This window comes from Calliphora vicina, chromosome 3 (assembly GCF_958450345.1).
Source record: "Calliphora vicina chromosome 3, idCalVici1.1, whole genome shotgun sequence".
NCBI classification, from domain to species: domain Eukaryota; kingdom Metazoa; phylum Arthropoda; class Insecta; order Diptera; family Calliphoridae; genus Calliphora; species Calliphora vicina.
This window is the reverse complement of record NC_088782.1, coordinates 80,759,810-80,780,790: the sequence shown is the minus strand read 5'-3', so window position 1 is coordinate 80,780,790 and position 20,981 is coordinate 80,759,810. Positions and strand designations below refer to the sequence as shown.

Here is a 20,981-nt window from a genome sequence, read left to right as displayed (position 1 = left end):
TTTTTCCAAACTGTCCCTTATGTGCTCTATTGGGTTTAAGTCTGGTGACTCGGGTGGTGAATATTGCTGTCTTGGGGCATAATAAAGAAGCCAATTTCGAACAACGTGCGCAGTATGCTTAGGATCGTTATCTGTCTGGAAAATCAATTGATTTCCCAGGCCTAACCTATCAACAGATGCCTTCCGATTTTGTTCCAATATGTTTTTATATCGATAGCGGTATATGTTACCCTCGAAAAAAACCAAACGACCCACTCCAGATGAAGCCATAGCACCCCAAATCATAACGTTGTCTCCACCATGTTTGGCTGGATCAAGTGAAGTGTTTGGTTTTCTCCAAAGTTTGGATCGGCCATCACTTCCGAAAATATTGTACTTGCTTTCGTCGGTAAATATAACATGATTCCAAAATTCCATACCCTTGTTTATATGAGCTTTAGCAAACTCAAGGCAAAGTTTACGATTCTTCGCTGAAATGAGTGGCTTTTTGCGTGCTGTTCTGCTATTAAATCCATTGTCATGCAAAACGTTTATTATTGTTCGTGGAGTAACAATTTTATTGGAACATTTTTAGATGTTCCGCCACTTTTGGGGCGCTTATTTTCGGATCCTGGTTCACTAGTTTCAAAATACTAGCAACATCACATCTCGAAAGCTTCTTAGGTCCCCTTGTGGCTTATTTTCGGTACTATTGGTGTTATTATAATTTTTTATGATCGTCTGTACAGTAAGTAGCCTTAGACTTAATTTTGTTATCTCAGCAATTTCTCCATAAGAATTATTTTCGTTTCGGAGATTTACTTTGAACCGAAATGTGAATCTCTTTTCGATTTGCAATTTTCATGGATAAATTTTCTTTAATTATCACTTTGTCCACTTAAACAATTGTTTGTAAATTTAATGAAACCATCAAAGACAAATTTTATTTCCTTTTCTTTGTTTTCAATTTTCTATTTGATGTTAGAAGATACTACTCCCGCTAATTATTATGTTTTCCCCAACAATTTATATGTTATATTTTTTCATATTCTTTTAACTTCAAACAGTCTTAATTATAAATACCTTAAACATTGCTATAACTAAGTCTCTAAAACTTCAAAATCGTAGGGTGTATGTAGACTTTTTTTCTTGACTGTATAAAATGTATATTAAAAATTATATTGATGTTAGTAAAGCAAAACAAAACAAAGAGCTGCTGTGATGAATTGTTTATATTATTTTTCAGATGTTTGTGCTTTGGCATTTTATACTTAGGTTTAACTCGCCAGTGATGCTCAGTTAAACCTAGATTAGATACTAAGAGCTAGTTTCTGGGATAAAGATAATCTACAAAATTGTAGTTCGATAACACAATCAAAATTTGGAATTCGAATTTTTGTAGTTACACTTCCGTTTGCATTTAAGGTGACGAAATACTTAAAAGAGGTTTCACTTCAAAGGCATTACATAGTTATAAAATATAAAAACTATTTTTACTCGTTAATTTTTAGGGATAAGCTTTTCTTTTTGGAGAATTTGCAATATACATTAGAGCGTTGGTGGCCAAACACTACCCCGGTGTAGTTATATTATTCTCACTAATACATATGCAGTGCGAATGCTCTGAGTAAAAACACAAAGTAAACTCAAAACAAAAACAATTTCATTCAATTTGTTCAGTGAAAAGCACACGTATTTCCATTTGTGTACTCTTTTATTTTTAACTACTACATATGCATTTTAAGCACTCTCTCGTTGGCTACTCGTGCCCTTTTTATGTCAATACCTCCTATACTTTTTCCGTACCTGCGATATTAATTTTTCGATTTTCGAGAAAAACTAATTTTTTGGCCATATTTTGGCGAATGAGCACAAACGTTCCATTATTACTGACTGTTTTTGTAATAGATTTCTTTTTAGTAATAATTTATTTTGTAATGCAAGGTTTAATTTCCATTTTTGTGCTGTTATTGCAAATACTAGACTTCATTTTATATTTTTCTTAAGTTTCATCAAAATCGGCTTAAAAATATATAATATTTCGCTATCTTTTCATGAAAAATTCCAAATATTGAAAAATTTGACCTTTGATTTAAGGTTTAACGTTTTCCGATTTTAGGAAATATTCTGAACAGATTTTACTTAAAATTAATAACAGTAAGGAAATTGGGCTCATTCGCCAAAATATGACCAAAAAATTGTTTTTCTCGAAAATCGAAAAGTTTATATAGCAGGTACGGAAAAACTATAGGAGGTATTGACATAAGAAGGGCACGGGTTGCCCTTCTTAGAACAAGCTAACAAATTTTTTTTGTGGCATTTTAGGTAATTTTCAGCTGGTACCATTTCAACATTTCCAAAAATTTAATTCTAAGGGACACTCGAAAATCGAAAAATTTGTATCGCAGGTACGAAAAAACTATAGGAGGTATTGACATAATTTTTTCACATTTTTATTCCCTATTATGTTGTAAATAAATCCCCATATGATGATCAAAAAATTCTTAAATTTGTTTAACAAAATTTTTAAAAATTTGAAATTGGAGTTTAGAATAACTTTAACATTTTTTAACCAATTTTTGTATTTTATATCTTATATCGTACACATTTCGATTATTTTAAATTAAATTGTAAAAGTAATTATTTAATGACAAAAATTTAAAAAAAAATCTGAAAAAATTAATTTTTCCCCTTGTAAATGCACAACAAAACTAAATCGAAAGTCGGCACGGGTTGCCCTTCTTAGAACTAGCTAAAAATTTTGTTGGTGTTATTTTAGGTCATTACGAAAGTTTTCAGCGGGTACCGTTTCAATATTTAAAAAAATTTAATTCTAAGGGACACTCTAATATACATAGTTTATTTATAGGGACATATATGTAAATAGACATATTTTATAGTAGAATTAAGTTAGTTAACAAAAAATTATAAAGTTTAATTTATGTTTATTTTTAGATCATCCGTATCCATCGAAAAAAACGTTAATAACACCAATGAGATATCAGAAAGACATGAAGTGTATCAAATAACATTACATATATCCAACATACAAATTTCGGATGAAGGCTTGTATACGTGCGAATCCATAGAAACTGGTTTATTAAAAAAAGTATTTATTCAGCTTTTTTCGCCACCAAAAATTAGAGAAGTTAATGGGCTAAAAGTGAAACAGAAAATTGGAAATCCTGTAAAATTTTTTTGCGTTATTGAAATCTATCCCCAAAATACGACATTAGAAAAACAACTTAAGTGGTTAAAAGATGAAACCATATTCGATTTTCTCGACCAATCCTCAAATATTGAGAAAATAAATGTAACTCATGTCAATTATACTCTTGAATTGACCGAGGTATATAAAAAGGAAAATGGCTCTTACGCATGCGTTATATATGCGCCAAGCGGCGAAGAAATAACAAGGAAAAATATTGCTTTATTGGTAATGGATGAACCCAAAGTAAATATTGAATATGTTAAAGCTGTAGGAGCTGGTAAAATTTATTTAAATTGGACCGTTAATAATGGAAATGATCCAGTTCAGAAGTATTTCATTCAATATTTACAAGAAGGAAATCCTGAACTTAGATATTACAAAGATATAATTGGTGGTGGTAATACATCATATGTACTTGAAAACTTTTTTCCTAACACAAGCTATATTCTTCGAATATCGGCTAAGAACAGTATTGGCAATGGAGACGCTTTTCAGTATCCATTTCCAGTAAGAACATTAGAAAAAGATCCTATTTTTATACCAAAAGTAAAGACAACAGGAAGCACCGCATCCACAATAACTATAGGATGGGATCCTCCACCTTTAGACTTAAATCCATATGTGCAATACTATGAGCTTGTCGTATCCGAGGCTGCTGATGTTCCAAAAATTGTTGAGGAAACTGTATATCAGCAAAATTCTCGAAATCTTCCCTATATGTTTGATAATTTAAAAACAGCAACCGAATACGAATTTAAAGTGCGAGCTTGCTGTGATTTAACGAAGTTGTGTGGCCCTTGGTCAGATGTTGTCAATGGAACTACAATGGATGGCATTGCATCCAAACCAACAAGTCTACAGGTTTTATGTATTAATCATAATGTGTCAAAGATAAACAAAGTAGATATTGTTTGGATGCACCCTGAAAAGCCAAATGGAAAGGTTATATCATATCAAATACAACTAGAGGGCGTAGCTACTTATAAGTTGAATGGAAAAATGCATAATGAAACATGGGGTCCAAAAATTAGACGAATTGATGAGCCCAACTATCATACCACTTATGATGGTGTAGTTCCCAATACTAACTATACTGTAACAGTATCAGCTATAACACGACATCGAAAAACGGGAGAATCAGCTACTGGCAAATGTACCATGCCCGTCTCGGTGCCTGAATCTATCAGTCGTGTCATGTGGACTAAAGTGCGTATAAATAGTGAAAAATACGTACTCAAAGCATTTATACCAAGAGTAAGTGAAAGAAATGGGCCAATATGCTGTTATAGACTATATTTAATACGAATGAAAAATAACAATGCAGAATTACCACCACCAAGTAAACTAAATATCTCGACTTACCATGAAGTTCATGGACCTAATAATACCATCGGAGGCGTATACCTAGCCGAAATGTTTTCAGGCAATAATTTCAAATCTGAAATATTTCTTGGTGATGGCAAGCGTTATTTTGAACACGATGGCTTAAAAGCAGATGATATGGACAAGGATTGCAATGAATGTATAGATGGAAAACTTTCTTCTCTAAAAACCACCTTACTAAACTTTCCAACAGTTGATACAAGTAATGTATTAAATTTATATATACAATAAATCAATTTCCTTCTTTTTATTTTATCTTATTTTCAGTTAAAATGAACAAAGCTAATTTATCTAGCATGGTAAACATTTTATTAAGTATACAAAACCCCACTATAGTTCTTTCAATTATTGTAGACATTTTAAAAAGTAAATGTGTTTTATAAAAGGAAAAACTCTTAGATAGAATATAAAAAACACGTCAATCATTAGAAAAAATGTACATTGTACCCAAAGAGTATGATGCCCTTTTGATTCGAATTTCATTGCGACATTTAAATGAATCAAGTGTCAATCAGATGTGTAATTTGAATTTACTTTAAAAAAGAAAAAATAGGGATTTTTTTTGGAAAAAAACATAAAAAATATGGCCTTTTTTACATGTTTCAACTTTGGATGTGTGTAACTTTTTATACGAGAGTTTAATCGCAAATATAACTGATATTTAAAAAAATATTCCATCCAATAAAAAAAAATAAACCTAAATATCTCTTGAACCAAGAAAATTATAATTTACACATGACTCATACCTAAATGTTAGGAGGTTCGTCTTTTCTGACTGATAGCGTTTTAATAACTATTCATAAACTAATCATGTAAAGGGCAATTCACCAACTAACAAAGATAAACATGGCATTGCCAGATTAATAATAATGTACATGTCAAGATAATTAAAAGAGTAATTTCAGAAATAATATAACGTGACAACTCGGCCCTTCCTGCATATAACTCGTCCTCGTGTTCGTCGTCCACTGGGGATAATTCAAAGTAATCTTCATAAGCATCAACATCTGGGTGTAAGGCATACCAGGGCTTCATCTTGTAGCTACTAGCAATAGTTGAGAAATTCCGTTGGTTACGCTGAGAATCATCAATGTCTTCTATGACATATCGATCATATCTAAGGACCTTTTTAACAACGTAAGGACCCTTTCCTAGATTCACCAGTACTTGAAATATGTCTTATGTTTAGAATCAAGGATTCTTATGTTTAGAATCAAGCCTGATTTTCCAAATTTTTCTGGCATCTTCAATATTCCGGTTAGCATTGTTACGCACTAGTTAAAGATGCATCACGATTATCTTATACGTCTTGAACTGCTGCTAAGATTTTATTTCCAGTAATATCACGAATAGGAAAATCAAAGACCAAATCAATCGGTGCATATTTTGTAGTACTATTAACGTTTAAAGTCCATTGCAGATTTCGCATTTCCATATCCCAAACTTTTGTTTCGTTAACTGTTGATTTCAGATACGATAGTATAGAAAGCTTATGTGTTTTCCTTTAACACCCTTTTTGTCGCTTAGTGGGATGCTAGTGGGATATCTATAAAAAAAAATGTTTTGTAACTCAAGACATACAATTTTTTACTTTTTTTTGAAAAATCAAAAACCTTTTTGACTTTTTTTTCCAAAATGGACTCTTTTTTTATCAACCTTTTTGGTCGCTTAGTGGGATGCGAGTGGGATATCTATCAAAATAAATGTTTTGTAACTCAAGACAAATGTTTTTAAATTGATTTTTTTCATATTTGTGTGTAAGTGTTTCTAAAACCTTAAAAATAAAAACCACAACAACTGACCGATAATAGCCACTGGAGGGGTGCAATATGAGGCCGACCGCTATTAATTTTCCACCCCCAAAATTTGTCTGAGTATTGTATCTTGCGGCTTTTTTAGTCAATCCTAGAGGTAGTTTTCAGCGCACGTGATTTTCATTGTTAAAATATCAGGTGCCCCAGAAACAAATTTTTGGAATCAAGTGGAAATATTTTATGGCCCTTCTCCGAAGTACCAGTTTATTTATTATTTTATGACATTTGACTTTAAGAAGTGGGTGGAGAGGTAGAAGTTGACAGGTAGGTTATTTATATGGTGGTTTATTTTTATTATTATTTGTAACATTTGGTTAAACTAGGTACTTTAGTATGTAAGCCCTTCTTGACCCTAATAAAAGATTTTAGACTCATTCATTAAAACGTACTACCTATATGATCTTAAAAAACTATTTATTGTCATTCTGAAGACATACGGAAATCAGTTTTTTAGAAACAGCGTTAAAGTTAAAACGTGTGTTATTTACATAAATACTTACAAAATTCAAAATGTCTACGACTTCTAAAAAGGCTAAGGTTGAAAATGAAATTTATTCGTCTTTTTGTTTTAATCCCTTTAACAAAATGAAGCACAGATCATCAGATATGCGAAATATTTCCGACGGCTTATTAAAAAAATTCCCTACGCTGTCAAAACGATTGAAAATTTGTGGATCATGCAGGAAAGAGCTCGGAAAGTTGAACGAATTACCGAATTTGAATAGTAATGAGCCTTGCGTTGAAGTTATTCCAGATGAAGACAAAAGTAATTCCGAGAATGAAGACAGAACTGTTGATGATGATGGTTATTCTAACTTTTCAAATTCAACGAATGAGTGTCGAAACCAATACCATAAGGATGCAGTAGAAGTTCTTGAACAAATAAAAGAGAAATACAAAACGTCACTGAGTGAAGCTGAAAGAATTCAACTTCTCACGCTTGCTCCAAGAACATGGAGTTCTGCAAAAACAATGACTGAGTTTGGAATGTCTCAACGAAAACCAAGAATTGCTAAACAATTGGTTGCTGAGCATGGGATTCTCACACTCCCAAACAAAAAGAAGGGAAACACTTTGGAGTGCGATACTAAATCTCTAATAACTCAGTTTTATCAGCGAGATGATATGAGTCGCCTGATGCCAGGGATGAAAGACTGGATGTCTGTACGAATCGATGGCAAGAAAGTTCAAATGCAGAAGAGAATTGTTCTCTGTAACCTGAATGAATTATTCGCAACATTTCAATCTGAATACGAGGATGTCAAAATTGGATTCACAAAATTTACACAACTGAGGCCAAAACATTGCGTTTTGGCAGGAAGCAGCGGAACTCACACAGTATGTGTTTGTATTTACCATGAAAATGTTAAATTGATGTTGAAGGAAATCAACTTAAATTACCTAAAAGTTGATTCATCAGAAGATTTACACCATTACCGCGATTGCCTTAAATTGACTATGTGCCCTAATGCTACAACTTCTTGCCACTTAGGTGAATGTTCGAATTGCCCGGAAACCACATCCATCAAAGAAAATTTAATCAACTCTTTTGATCGAGAATGTATTGAGGAGTTAAAATTTGAATCTTGGCTTCAGACTGAAAGATGCACACTGAAAACCATAATTTTAAATGTGGATGATTTTGTGGAAGAACTGTGTAGAGGATTGCTAAATTTGAGAACCCATGACTTTTTAGTCAAAGAGCAGTGGTCATTCTTCAAGGACTTGAAAACACATTTGAAGTCTGGTGAATTCATTATTTCATTTGATTTCGCAGAGAACTATAAATATGTTCTTCAGGATTCCATACAAGCATCCACTTCAATAACGACCAAGCAACTATATTCACAGTAGTTATTTACTACATGAATGAAGAAAACCTGGAACACAAAAGTATCCGACGATTTAAAACATGACACCGTTGCAGTTTATGAGTACCAGAAGATAATACTAAATTATCTAAAATCAAAATTTACAGTAGAAAAGGTATACTACGTTTCGGACGGAGCTCGTCAACATTTTAAAAACAAAAGTAGCTTCGCAAATCTTACAGCTCATGAAAAAGATTTTGGAATGCCAGCTGAGTGGCATTTTCATCCTACTGCTCATGGTAAAGGAGCATCTGATGGTATTGGAGCAAACCTCAAAAGAAATGCAGCGAAGTATAGCCTCCAGTGCTCTCATCAAGATCGCATCTTAGATGCGACTGCTTTATTCCATTGGGCAAAGAATTATTGTAAAGAAACTAAAATAGTTTTTAGTAGCAAAGAGGATCATGAGGAAACATTGAAAACACTAAAGATCAGATTCGATGCTGCGGTCAGGGCTGTCAGATGTGGCGATTTCTCGCCAAACGTGGCGATTTTTCATTGCCTTTGGCGACCAAAATTTCCAATTGGCGACATGGCGATTTTTTGGCGATTTACAGACTAGTTGGCGATTTGTTTGGCGATTTTTTAACAAATTATTTGTTTTTCTTGAAATAATTTCTTTGATATTTATTAACCCAATTGTTAATAAAATTAATCATTTATAATCTGATCATATGGATTTGTTTTTGTTATGCAGGTAGCATACATGATCAAATAGTTTCAACAATATTAAGTTTTTCTTCTAAAATGTGTAAGCTGTAATTTTTAAATAATAATGGAAATATTGATAATTTGCATTGATGGGAGTAGTGCACTAATTTTGCAGTTTGCACTACTGATAGTGCAAAATTAGTGCAATCATTTTGTTCACATTTACTGCTGAGTTGAAAATTAGTGAGTAAAAAAATGTTGATAGTGAGTAAAAAAATTTTGCACTCAAAATTAAATTAGTTGATTTAAAAAAATGCAATCATCAGTTTATTGCAACTTTTTTGTATGCACTAATTTGAGTGCAACTTCAAATTGTGGACTAAATTTTTAAGTTCAAAATGTTTTAAGTTTATTTCTGTACACTAATTTAAAGCTTAAGACTAATAATTTCATTAAAAATAACAAAAAATATTTAAAATTTTTATTTTTCGAATTTGGATTCAACAATTTCATGACTACTCCTTTTTGAAAATTTAGTGATACATAGTATGTTTAATGCAGTTTTTTTTTGATTCCAGGTTAAAATTTTGCACTTATTAATCGTAGTGCAGATTTTTGCACTAAATCTTCGTTTAGTGATAGTTAAAAAATTATCACTATCACTAATTTTTTTTAGTGCTAGTTAAGAAATAAACAAACTAATTTTTTGCAATATTAGTGAGTGATAGTGCAATGCTGATTTCAATCAACATTTAGTGCACTACCCCCAACTATGATAATTCAATATGCTCATTAAAAATGGCTATTGGTTCGAAGGATTCTTTGGAATCCGAAATCTATCGATTTTGGCACAGAATTTGAAATGGAATTACAAAATATAAAAATGGAGGAATATGATGTAGAAATTTTAAAAGAAAATTGTTTTTTATACTTAAAAATCTTTTAAAAGAAATTTTTAACGGTTACCAGAAAATATAACTCTTTCTAAAGTACAAATATAATGAATTTTCAAAAAAAAATGGAATGGAAAATTTTGGTAGTTCAAATTCATTAACTTTATTTTTAAATCCAAAAGTATCTGCAGGAGAATATGAATTGCAATGGTTAAAATTATCATATATCAATTGAACTTAGATCTAAAATTCCGACAAAATATGTTAGAGTTTTGTTAGATTAAAGACTTAACATTGGCCGTTCTAAATATGTTAATTTTACCAACCAGCAACGCTTGCGTAGAAAGGGTAATTTCTATTATGACTTATACCAATACTCGCTTACGTAATAAAATTCAATATGAACTTTTAGATTCATTGATTACAATAATAAGTTATAGAATGTTAATAAATGTTGTTTCAGTTCATTTCAGCCTACAGATAAAATGTTAAAAAAGTTTAATTCTAATACAATGTATACTTTTGATATCAATTTAATATAAATAACTAATGCACTAGATTTAAACCGAAATAAATTATCTTTATAATACATAAAATAAGTATGTATGTCTGTATTTTACAATAAAGAACTCAAACAAATTATTTTGGCGATATTTGGCGATTTTTCGTTTAGCTTTTGGCGATGGAGGTAAAAAAAATCTGACAACCCTGGCTGCGGTAACAATCGATGGCACTGCTCAATACCATGCTTTCATACCGCTTGTCGATGGAAGACTCAAATTAAAAAAGTTTTCTGCATCAATGCGATTTCTCGCACTCAATGCGATTTCTTTCCAAAGCCAAAAAAGAAGCCAGCAGCGAAATCAGTAGCTGAATCTAATAACGCCAAGAAAGGATTGACAAAAAAAAAGCAGCTAATAAATGTGACAAATAAGGAGGATAAAAGTATGGATATTTGAAAATTTAAAAACTTCATAAATTAAGTGTAAAAATAGTTATTATATAAATTGATCTATTGTGATTAAGATTAAATTTTACTAAATTATTCATCTTTTTATTATTATTATATATTAAATTAATTATTATTACAATAAATAACAAAATTAAATTATTCAACATTTCCATAGAAAAAAAGTGATTTTTATTCCTGAGGTTAACATATTATGGGTATTACAGTATCGAGGCTATGAAATTTTAGTTGGGTATGTTACATACCATCGGAAAGGCTAATGTGTCTAGTTTCTCTGCGTATGTTTAATTTTTAAGGTTTACACACAAATATGAAAAAAATTAAAATAGTGCAAATTTAAAAACCTTTGTCTTGAGTTACAAAACATTTATTTTGATAGATATCCCACTCGCATCCCACTAAGCGACCAAAAAGGTTTTAAAGGAAAAGACCTAAGCTTTCTTTTGAGAAAAAAAAATTAATAAAAAAGAGTCCATTTTGGAAAAAAAAAGTCAAAAAGGTTTTTGATTTTTCAAAAAAAAGTAAAAAATTGTATGTCTTGAGTTACAAAACATTTTTTTTGATAGATATCCCACTCGCATCCCACTAAGCGACCATATAGGTCGCTTAGGAAAAGACCTAAGCTTTCTTAAAAAAATAAAAAGGTCCCATTTTGAAAAAAAAAGTCAAAAATATTTTTGATTTAAAAAAAAAAAAATCAAAAATATTTTATTAAATTTTTTTTTTCGAAAGATTGCATAAATAGCTATCTAAACTATTTGGGACACATTTTGCTAAGAACAATAGGTAATAAGTTATATGGATAAAAAAAACACCTGTTTGGCCAAAATGTCAAATTCAAATGATGCAATTATGTAGAGAAATGTTTATATATGAAATGTATACTTATAGTTTAAAAAAAAAATTGAACTAAAGTCCATGCAAGGGTGTTAAGCAAAAATTTACTTATATTTTCACGCAATTCAGTGGTATAATTTTCCTAATAATACCATTTACCTTTAACATATTTGAAAAATATAACATTTCAACATCAATAAAAAAAAATTATGGGGAAACCATAAACCGTTAAGAAGATATGCCCAAATATATAAGACTCTAATTATTATTGTATTTTTGATTTTCCATGGAGAAAAAAAATGTAGCCCCACTTTCCCACAAGCTCTTTTTTTAATAAAATGAAAGGTGGGAGTGTCTTGTTTCGATTAAAAAAAAAGAATAGTTTTCGGAACAGGATGAAAACTTAACATTTTTTGTCGAATAATAAACGAAATATCCAAAAAATTCTTATCTATGTATGGGTTTCGTGGGCGGTGGGCGTGACCGATTATATTACAGATTACACTCCCATCAGCAAATTTCCGCAACTAACTTCTGCACTTTTATTATCTTAAGAATAATTAATACGATGAAAAAGAAACCTATGGGGGAATCTTGGGGGAACACAACTAAAACTTTAAGTAAACATAATGAAGTTTTACAAAAAAGTAACAAACATATAGGTTAACTAAAGCATTAATTTCACAAGAATTACAACACAAGTTAGTTTTTATTATTTTCTAAAGATAAAATAAATACCTTTAACTTCAAAATCCATTGAAAATAATTTAATTTTGTAGACTACAGCAATTGCAAGACCGTTTTGAAGTGCACTTTGGCTTTGAATTATTCTTCCAGCGTTTAGCTGCGCTTTGCAAATGAATATTTGCTCATGCTTTCAATTTTATTTTTAAAAAGTCCTGTTAGATTTCCAGTAAAAACCGGTTTGCCATTAAAAGGATTGGATATTTAAGATAAAAATTTTTTGCATTTTGTCTAAATATTTTGTGATCGTTTTATTTATTTTTGGCCTATGGGCGGAATCACTGTGCAATGGCAGGTTTGGCTACATAGCACATAGGTCTGGCGACCCACTTTTTTTGGCCAAAACTAAAATATTCACTTATATACATAAATTCATACAAATGATACAATTAATAACAAAAAACATAAATTTTTTTAAGTTTTTAATAATTTAATTTTTTTTTTGTTTTTTACTTCCACTCTGCCAAATTCTGAGTAAATCACAATTTTTGAAGTGAAAGTATCCTGAAACAAAAATTGATTTCTTAAAAATAAGCAAAAACTAGCAGAAAGTTATGGATGATTCCTAAGCACAAAATATCACTGCAATTTTGTGCGTTTTTGGTTCGTTGAAATCGATTAAAATTATGTATGTTATATACATTATATAATTATGAGTAAATCACAATTTTTGAAGTAAAAGTATCCTGAAACAAAAATTGATTTCTTCAAAATAAGCAAAAACTAGCAGAAAGTTATTGATGATTCGTAAGCACAAAATATCACTGTAATTTTGTGCGTTTTTGGTTGGTTATATACTATTTTTTTTATAAAAAGTTAAAATCACTGATTTTTAGGTTATGAAAGTTTTTTATGTAATTTCTTATTACCATAATTTTTATTGAATATTTCACTATTAAAAATTTAACTACTTACCATTGTCATTAATATCCATAACTAACTGATTTAAAAAGTTTATTTATTTTCGTGTAACATGTGACTCAAAAAAACAAAAAATTACACCTTGTGTTTCAGTTTACCACTGCACTTAAAACATTGAACTTTCTCCCTTCATAGGATAACGGTTAATTGAAGTTTTTAAAAACAAAATATTTTTTTTGTTTATCTGAAGTGTTTGCTACTACATCCTAACAACAAATGTAGGAAAAAGAGTTTTGAGTTTTGGCCAAAAATGTGGTTCGCCAGACCTATGTGCATAGGTTGTTGTTGTAGCAGCGTGAACAATTTTACAATATTTAATCTGGGGGTTCTGCAATATCAAGTCCAAGAAATTGTGCTACTTCTGCTGGATTGGTCCATAAATCTACTGGACCTAGTGAAGTAGGGCTGGCTGGACAGTTGAAAATGTGGAGGGTATCATGAGGACCCTGACCACATGCTGGGCATAAGTTGAGGACGGCACGGTCTATGCGGGACCAGAAGGCATTAAGCCTGTTGCTCTATCCTGATCTTAGTTGTGCCAAAACGACTCTTGATTTCCGCGGCAGAATCTTCTCGGCGTCTGCTATCGGTGGTGGGCGACCTCCAAGTACGAGGACCTTGTTCCTATTTCGCAGTTTATGCGTGATTGCAGTGGCGTGTGCTGAGGAGGTAAAAATACTATCAAAAGTGACACCCAACCATGATGCCTAAGTTGAGCTCACTGGTGCTGTTGATGTAAATAAAACGAAATAGAAAAAAAAACAAAATAATAGTCAGTTCTGCTCGCTTGCAAAAAAAAGGAGTTGATGTCCAACATACGTGGTCATTTAGTAAAGGGAGGAAGGAGTATTTGGCAAAAAACGACTACACCGTATACGTTAATGACGAGTTGACACCGCACAACAGGAAATTATTATGGATGGCCAAAACAAAAACTAAGGAATCTGGTTGGAAATTCGAATGGTACCGAAATGGTCACCTGCTTGCCAAGAAAATTGAAAATTCAACTGCTGTTCTCATATCAAACTCTTGTGATATTGAACTAATTTCCTAAATTAAGTAATTGTTACTGTTATTATCATCATCATCAAATAAAAATTATAAACTTCTATTCAAATAGGTATGAACAATATAATTTCTCAATCAGTTGACAACTTTAGTAAAATAAATGTTGAACATATAAGTTATCCCTTTTCAATAATTTGTCTTAAATATTCGCTCATTGCGTACAAATTTTAATTATTTTTTGGCTTTAATACATGGTATAATAAATCGTATAAAAATTATATCGTACTTGCTGAAACCAATATAAAAGACGAAGGAACTCCCTTTTACAGTATACATGGATATAATTCTATTTTCTTGAACAGAGGATATCGTGGTGGATGAGGTGTAGCAGTATACATCAAAGATAATATTATGTACACTAACATATCGATACCAACAACATTTTTTGAACTAATACAAATAAATATACACACAACCGAACATATTTCTCTCTTTGCCGTTTACCGTCCGTCATCCCTTCATGTAAGTACATTCATAGCAGAGATATAGTAGTGGGTGATATTAACATTGATATTTTAAGCGAAAATCTAAGCGCGACTCATTATCTAGATATGTTATCATCCAACGGCTTACAATGTACGATTAAAGAATGTACAAGAGAAGACATAAATAGAAATTCACGAACATGCATTGACCATCTCTTTGTTAGGTACAAACATTAAGTGTGTTCGCGAACTTTTCAGTAAAAATTATACAGTAACATTAATTTAGAGCGTGAAAATTCTAAAAAAATATCCAAAAAAAAACGCGAACAACAATTTGTAAAAATAAGTTGTATTTTATTATAAATCAATTTAAAACGTTTGTTCTGTGTTATTTTATATATTTCAACTTTAATGATATTTTTTACTGGACAAACAATTTCCATGTTCTCTATCTACGAACTGTCACTTTTAACACTCTCTTGCTCTCTCGTTACAAGTTTTTTAAAAGTAAACGAACGATATCCCGTAACTTCCAGTGATAATTTGTACAAATTATCAAGCACGCGAACACAACTATTTACACACACCAATAACTACGTATCCCAGCGGGAAAAAATTCTAGGTCTTCACTTTGTAGGCCTTCCTAAAGACCTGCTAAACATTCTAAAAGATGCCATACACATTCCACTCTGCCTGCTCTCAGTAGACGTTCTAGAAGGGCTTTGCTTCTCCTTCTAAAAACCTTCACACACCACAGTGGGGCAGAATCGAAATTTTTTGGAAATAAATCAGGCATTTCTAAAATTTGAATTGGGCGTAGCTAAGGAGTATTCGAGTTTAAGTTATTAAAACTCCAGGGGCGGCGCTATGGGGGCTCAAAGTAGGGTACCTTCGACATGTATTTTTAACCCTTTGACGACAATGGGAAACATTTTTTCCATATATTTAATTAGTAATTGAAACGTGTTTTAAATAATTCTTTTTTTTTTAATTAGTCCAGCCAGTGCCGGACGAAAAAATTTTGTGTTCATGGTTGTTTTGGTTAAATTGGCATTCTTCCTTCTAGATTAGGTCTGCTGTGTCCCTCCTTCTTAATCGAGTGTGGCCACGGTTATCTAATATGTTGCGGGCCAGCGGGTTTGGGTGAACTTCAATTTTTTTTAAATATTTTAGTACGTTTTTTGAGATTTCAGTTTTTACAATGGGCACGTTTAGATCTTTGTGTATATTCGCGTTTTTGATATACCAGGGGGTAACTGTGATCATTCTTAGAAACTTGTTTTGGCTTCTTTGGATCTTTTCTACATTTGACGCTGAGGCCGTGCCCCATAACTGTATGCCATAACACCATATCGGTTTTATGATCATGTTATAAAGTAGAAGTTTACAATCTTAACTAAGCGTGGAGTTTCTGCCAATAAGCCAATTAATTTGAATTGATTTCAATTTCATTTGAGTCAACTTTGCATCCATGTAAGGCGACGATCGAGATGTATTCCGAGGTATTTCACTTCCGATTGTTGAATTATTGTTTGGTTATTGATATGAATAGGGGGGCATGATTCTCTACGCAATGTAAATGTAATGTGTGTACATTTTTGCTCGTTGACTTTAATTTTCCATTGTTTTAACCATTTTTCTAATTCAAATATGTGGTTTTGTAAGTAACGAGACGCTTCTTGAGGGTTTTCATGAATGCTTAGAATAGCAGTATCATCAGCAAATGTTGATGTATGAGTGCGATTGTTAGTTAAAATTTTGTTAGTTAGTTTTAAATAATTGACATACATTTTTTTGCTTTAATAATGTAAAATAAAGTAGATTTGTATTATGTAAAATGTTAAAGTTGAAAATATTGAATAAATTAAGTGCCAAATCGTTGACGGGAAAAATTTTCTTGCGCTGAGTGCTTTATTGTTTTCGTTTATTGTATTGCTATTTTATTATTTTTTCTGATTTTGGCGGTTGATACATATTATTTAGTGAGTATAGAAGTGTAAAAAGGTATTAGAATATTTTAAAAGTTAAGAATATACTTTGAAATTGCCAATGAATACCATGGGAAATATTTTTCCCTATGGACCACAAGTGAAATTTTTAGTGTTACTATTACTTTTTAGATGATGAGAAGATGAACTACTTTTGGATGAAGAGGATCAACAATTCATTGAAGTGGATATTGAAAACGATGCAGAGGTGGTGGAAATCGATAATAATCATCAAAAAATTGAAAATAATGTGCCTTTGGATACACGTCAGGACGCTACTATTCCATGAAAGCGCATATGAAGTCGGTCGCATAAACACTTTTTGTGACCGTCGTGATATGTTGACCCCAATGGAGATTTTATTGAATGTTACCAAGTTGAAAATGCTAATAAGTGATAAGTAATACCAGAGCAGGTACGCGGAGTAGCACGGAAGTTCTTTTATTATTGAACACAATGAAATGAAAGCGTTTTTAGGAATGAATTTTGCAATGAGTTTCCATAGAGAACAGAACACACAACTTTTGTGCAAAGTGTATCTCTGCTTCACAAGGAAGATAAACTGTTTTCAGAAGTACCACAACTAATTTAATTTTAAAATTTTTACCGCTTTTATTAATACTAAAGCTTGACCTGTTAAAAACTCATTAAAAATTCAATAAATATTAGCCATTTATTCAAAACCATTAGTATTACTTTTATTACCTTTATGGTCCATAGGGAAAAATATTTCCCATAAAATTCCAAAAAATCTGTTTGTGATATTGAATTTTTTTTTTAATTTTTCTTTATTTTAATCTAAAACCATCTATTAAACCCCATTGAATACTAATATTTGCTCATAGTTTCGTTATGGTCGTGAAAGGGTTAAACACCTGCCATTTTTTTGTTTCACATCCGATTTCAAGAAAAACATGCTTGCGTGTGCTATTTATCTTTTATAATTTCCTAGTTATAGGCATTTCAAAATTGAAATTTTAAAATTTTGCCATACCTTGGTCCGCTTTTTTAAAAATATAGGGCGACTTTTGGACCAAATGGACTCGAAATTTTTTTGTTAGTTAGACAACTAAATTACCAATAACATACAAAAGATTTCAGAGCAATATCGATTACGAATCCAAAAATAACAATTTTATGTTTTTCTATAAAGTTTCTTTACGGATAACATTTTGGTATAAAAAACAAGTCCTATTTTTGGAACATGTCTGCCCTATGCCCTTTAGAAATTTACCTATTTTTTTTATCAAAATATCAAATTTGGGCCACATGTTCTAAAATCCCAAAGCAGGGATCAGAAAACGGAAAGCAGCTTTGGAAACCCTGATATGTTCCCTATTTATCCTTAAAGTATTTTCCCAGCCCCGAAGGAATTGTGGACCCTATAGGCAAAATTGTAAAAATTTTTGGGATTTTTGCTCCAATTTTTAGGAATTGCGGGATTCCCTTTGACCTTTTGACAAGTTTTTATACACCCTGTTATTTAGAATGACAAACTTAAAAAACGCTGAAAATTTCATTGAGTTTCGTTAATAAATAAAGATTTTATTACATATTACATATTCATTGAGTTTCTAAAGTTTCTAAACTAAAATTTATATAAAAATTTTAATAGGATTGCAAATATTAGGAACAATTTGATCCACATTCATTCCGAGCTAAATTTCAAGACAATATCTCAATTAGATTCAAAAATATGCCACGAAAACTTTTGTGTACACAAAATGATTTTTGTACCCTTCAATACCATAGTGTAATCAAACTACAAGTCGCAATTTCAAAGATAAAATTTCATACAAGCTTTTCTATTGCCAATTGGACGAACCATATTGAATTTGAATACGATTGACCTATCTAAAAATAGATAATATCTCATAAATATCTAAGTTATAAAGATATCTAAACCAAATTGAGCACAAATAAGTTTTATATAAGCTAAACTCGCGCCTACCAAATTTTGTGGCGATCGGTCCATAATTAGTCATAGCTCTCATATAAGGTCCACTTCCGAAAATCACTTTAACTAGCACAAATCTCTTAAAAATATTCGTATTCAAATAAAATTCAATACAAATATGTTATATATATACTAAAGTTATGTCACCAAATTTTATAACGATTCGTCCATAATAGTCATAGCTCCCATACAAAGCCCACTTCCGAAAATCATTTTAACGAGCACAAATCTCTAAAAAAAATTTGGTATATTTTAAAAGAAAACTGTTAAAAGAAAATTGTTGTCCCTAAATTATTAAGAATTAATTGATCTTTCAAACTGCATTGTTAGTTTTTTTCATTTTCATAAAATTTTAAAAGTTATAAAGCCTTATTTACAAAATTTATGGAAAAATTACGAAAAATTGTTGTCCCAAAATTATTAAGAATTAATTGATCTTTCAAACTGCATTATTAGTTTTTTTCATTTTCATAAAAATTTTAAAAGTTATAAAGCCTTATTTACAAAATTTATGGAAAAATTACGAAAAATTGTGATGTAGGGCACCTTAGTAAGCCAATTTATTGATAAAACTAAAAATGTTTGCACATAGAAATAATGCATGGACATTTATGTGTGTGAAGATAAATATGCCGAGTTAAATATGTTTCGACGTAAGAGCTTACGTTATTACATATTTGACTCCAAAGTTAAATATGTTATGACGTAACGACATATTTAACTATTACACACATATTTAAATATGTGAACTATTTTTTCAGAAACATTTGGCACAAATTAACAAAATAATATTTTAAAATAATGAAAGAATTATTTCAAATAAAAAGATTTTAATACAAATAATGTAAAATTGTGGAAATTTTTAAAATTTATTTACAATTGAATATAACTGAAAGATTTTTTGGGTATTATGCCATATGCTTCTTTGTCACTCATATTGATCATATAAAAAATGAAGGCAATGAACCACTCTATCAGACAATAAAATCCATTTGTCTGAATTGTATTTGTGAAAATTTGAAAATTCCACTTTGAAAATTTTAGAGTTCTTTGAGTGATTATGTGAAATATGGCCAAACTATTCCATCGCATGGAATCCCACAATATGGAAAATGGAGGCAAGGGGCAAGGCTATCTGTACAAATAAGGGAGAATGCTGAATTGTATTTGTGAAAATTTTAAAATTTTTTTGAATTTCCACTTTGAAAATTTTAGAGTTCTTTGAGGGATTTTGTGAAATATGGCCAAACTATTCCATCGCATGGAATCCCACTATATGGAAAATGGAGGCAAGGGACAAGGCTATCTGTACGTATAAGAATGCTGAATTGTATTTCTTGTAAGTTATAACTTACAAGAAATTAATATTATTCTCAGGTATTTTTGTAACAATTCTAAAACGGTAGGTTTTTTTTGGAATATTGCGCCCTCCCTGAGAAATCACTGGGTATACCGTATACCACGTAACACTTTTGGAAAAAAGTCCACCCATCGTAGCGCCCTTCTTGAGAAACAACTGTATATACCCTATATAGTTTTGACATCTACTCCCTCCCAGCTTTAACCCACCATGTCCAACCCACATTCAATTCTGTCCTAAATGGCCCCTATAACACTTTGAACATAAATGTGAAAATAATTTTGTAACAAATTCCACCCCTCGTAGCGCCCTCCCTGAGAAACAACTGGATATACCGTATATAGTTTTGACATCTACTCCACCCCAGCTTTCACCCACCATATCCAAACCCCATTCAGGTCTGTAATATACCACTTTGAACATACATAGCATCCCTGGCGTCACGGGTCAAATACTATATTTTACTAGCAGCAAAATTGTTAAATTATGTATGTAATTTTAACCATTTTTGCAAAACTGAATTATAATGCCGGTGATATCGGCATTGAAACTGGTATGATACAGGTATTGATACCGGTATTAGGGTTAACGGTATATGAATAGTTTTAAATTAATGTCTATCTGTTGTAGTTTTAAAATACTTAAAAAAATGGCCCTTAAGTCAAGGATATCTCAAAAATGCTTTACTTCTTCCAATAAAATTATCTTATAATGTCGCCAACAAAACATAAAAAAATGAAATGGGGCCATGTCGTCATCTAAGACAAATTTACATTTAGTAAAATAATCGGCTGCATTTTAATATAAATATTGAAATTAATAATTTGCTTTTGTTGATGACAATATAATCTAATTGTAGAAAACAGAAGATATGTAGGTACCTTTTTATATCCTTGATTAAGGGACTAT

The 20,981-nt window shown here is 31.1% G+C and overlaps 1 protein-coding gene across 1 annotated transcript in view; it reads left to right on the top strand.

Annotated features, from left to right (window-relative positions):
• Positions 1-20,981, top strand: part of Ptp69D (Protein tyrosine phosphatase 69D) — a 378,030-nt gene that overhangs the window by 158,062 nt on the left and 198,987 nt on the right. The window contains exon 3 of the mRNA XM_065506581.1: positions 2,935-4,775. Coding sequence (XP_065362653.1) covers positions 2,935-4,775 — 1,841 coding nt within the window. The remainder of the gene's footprint in view (positions 1-2,934; positions 4,776-20,981) is intronic.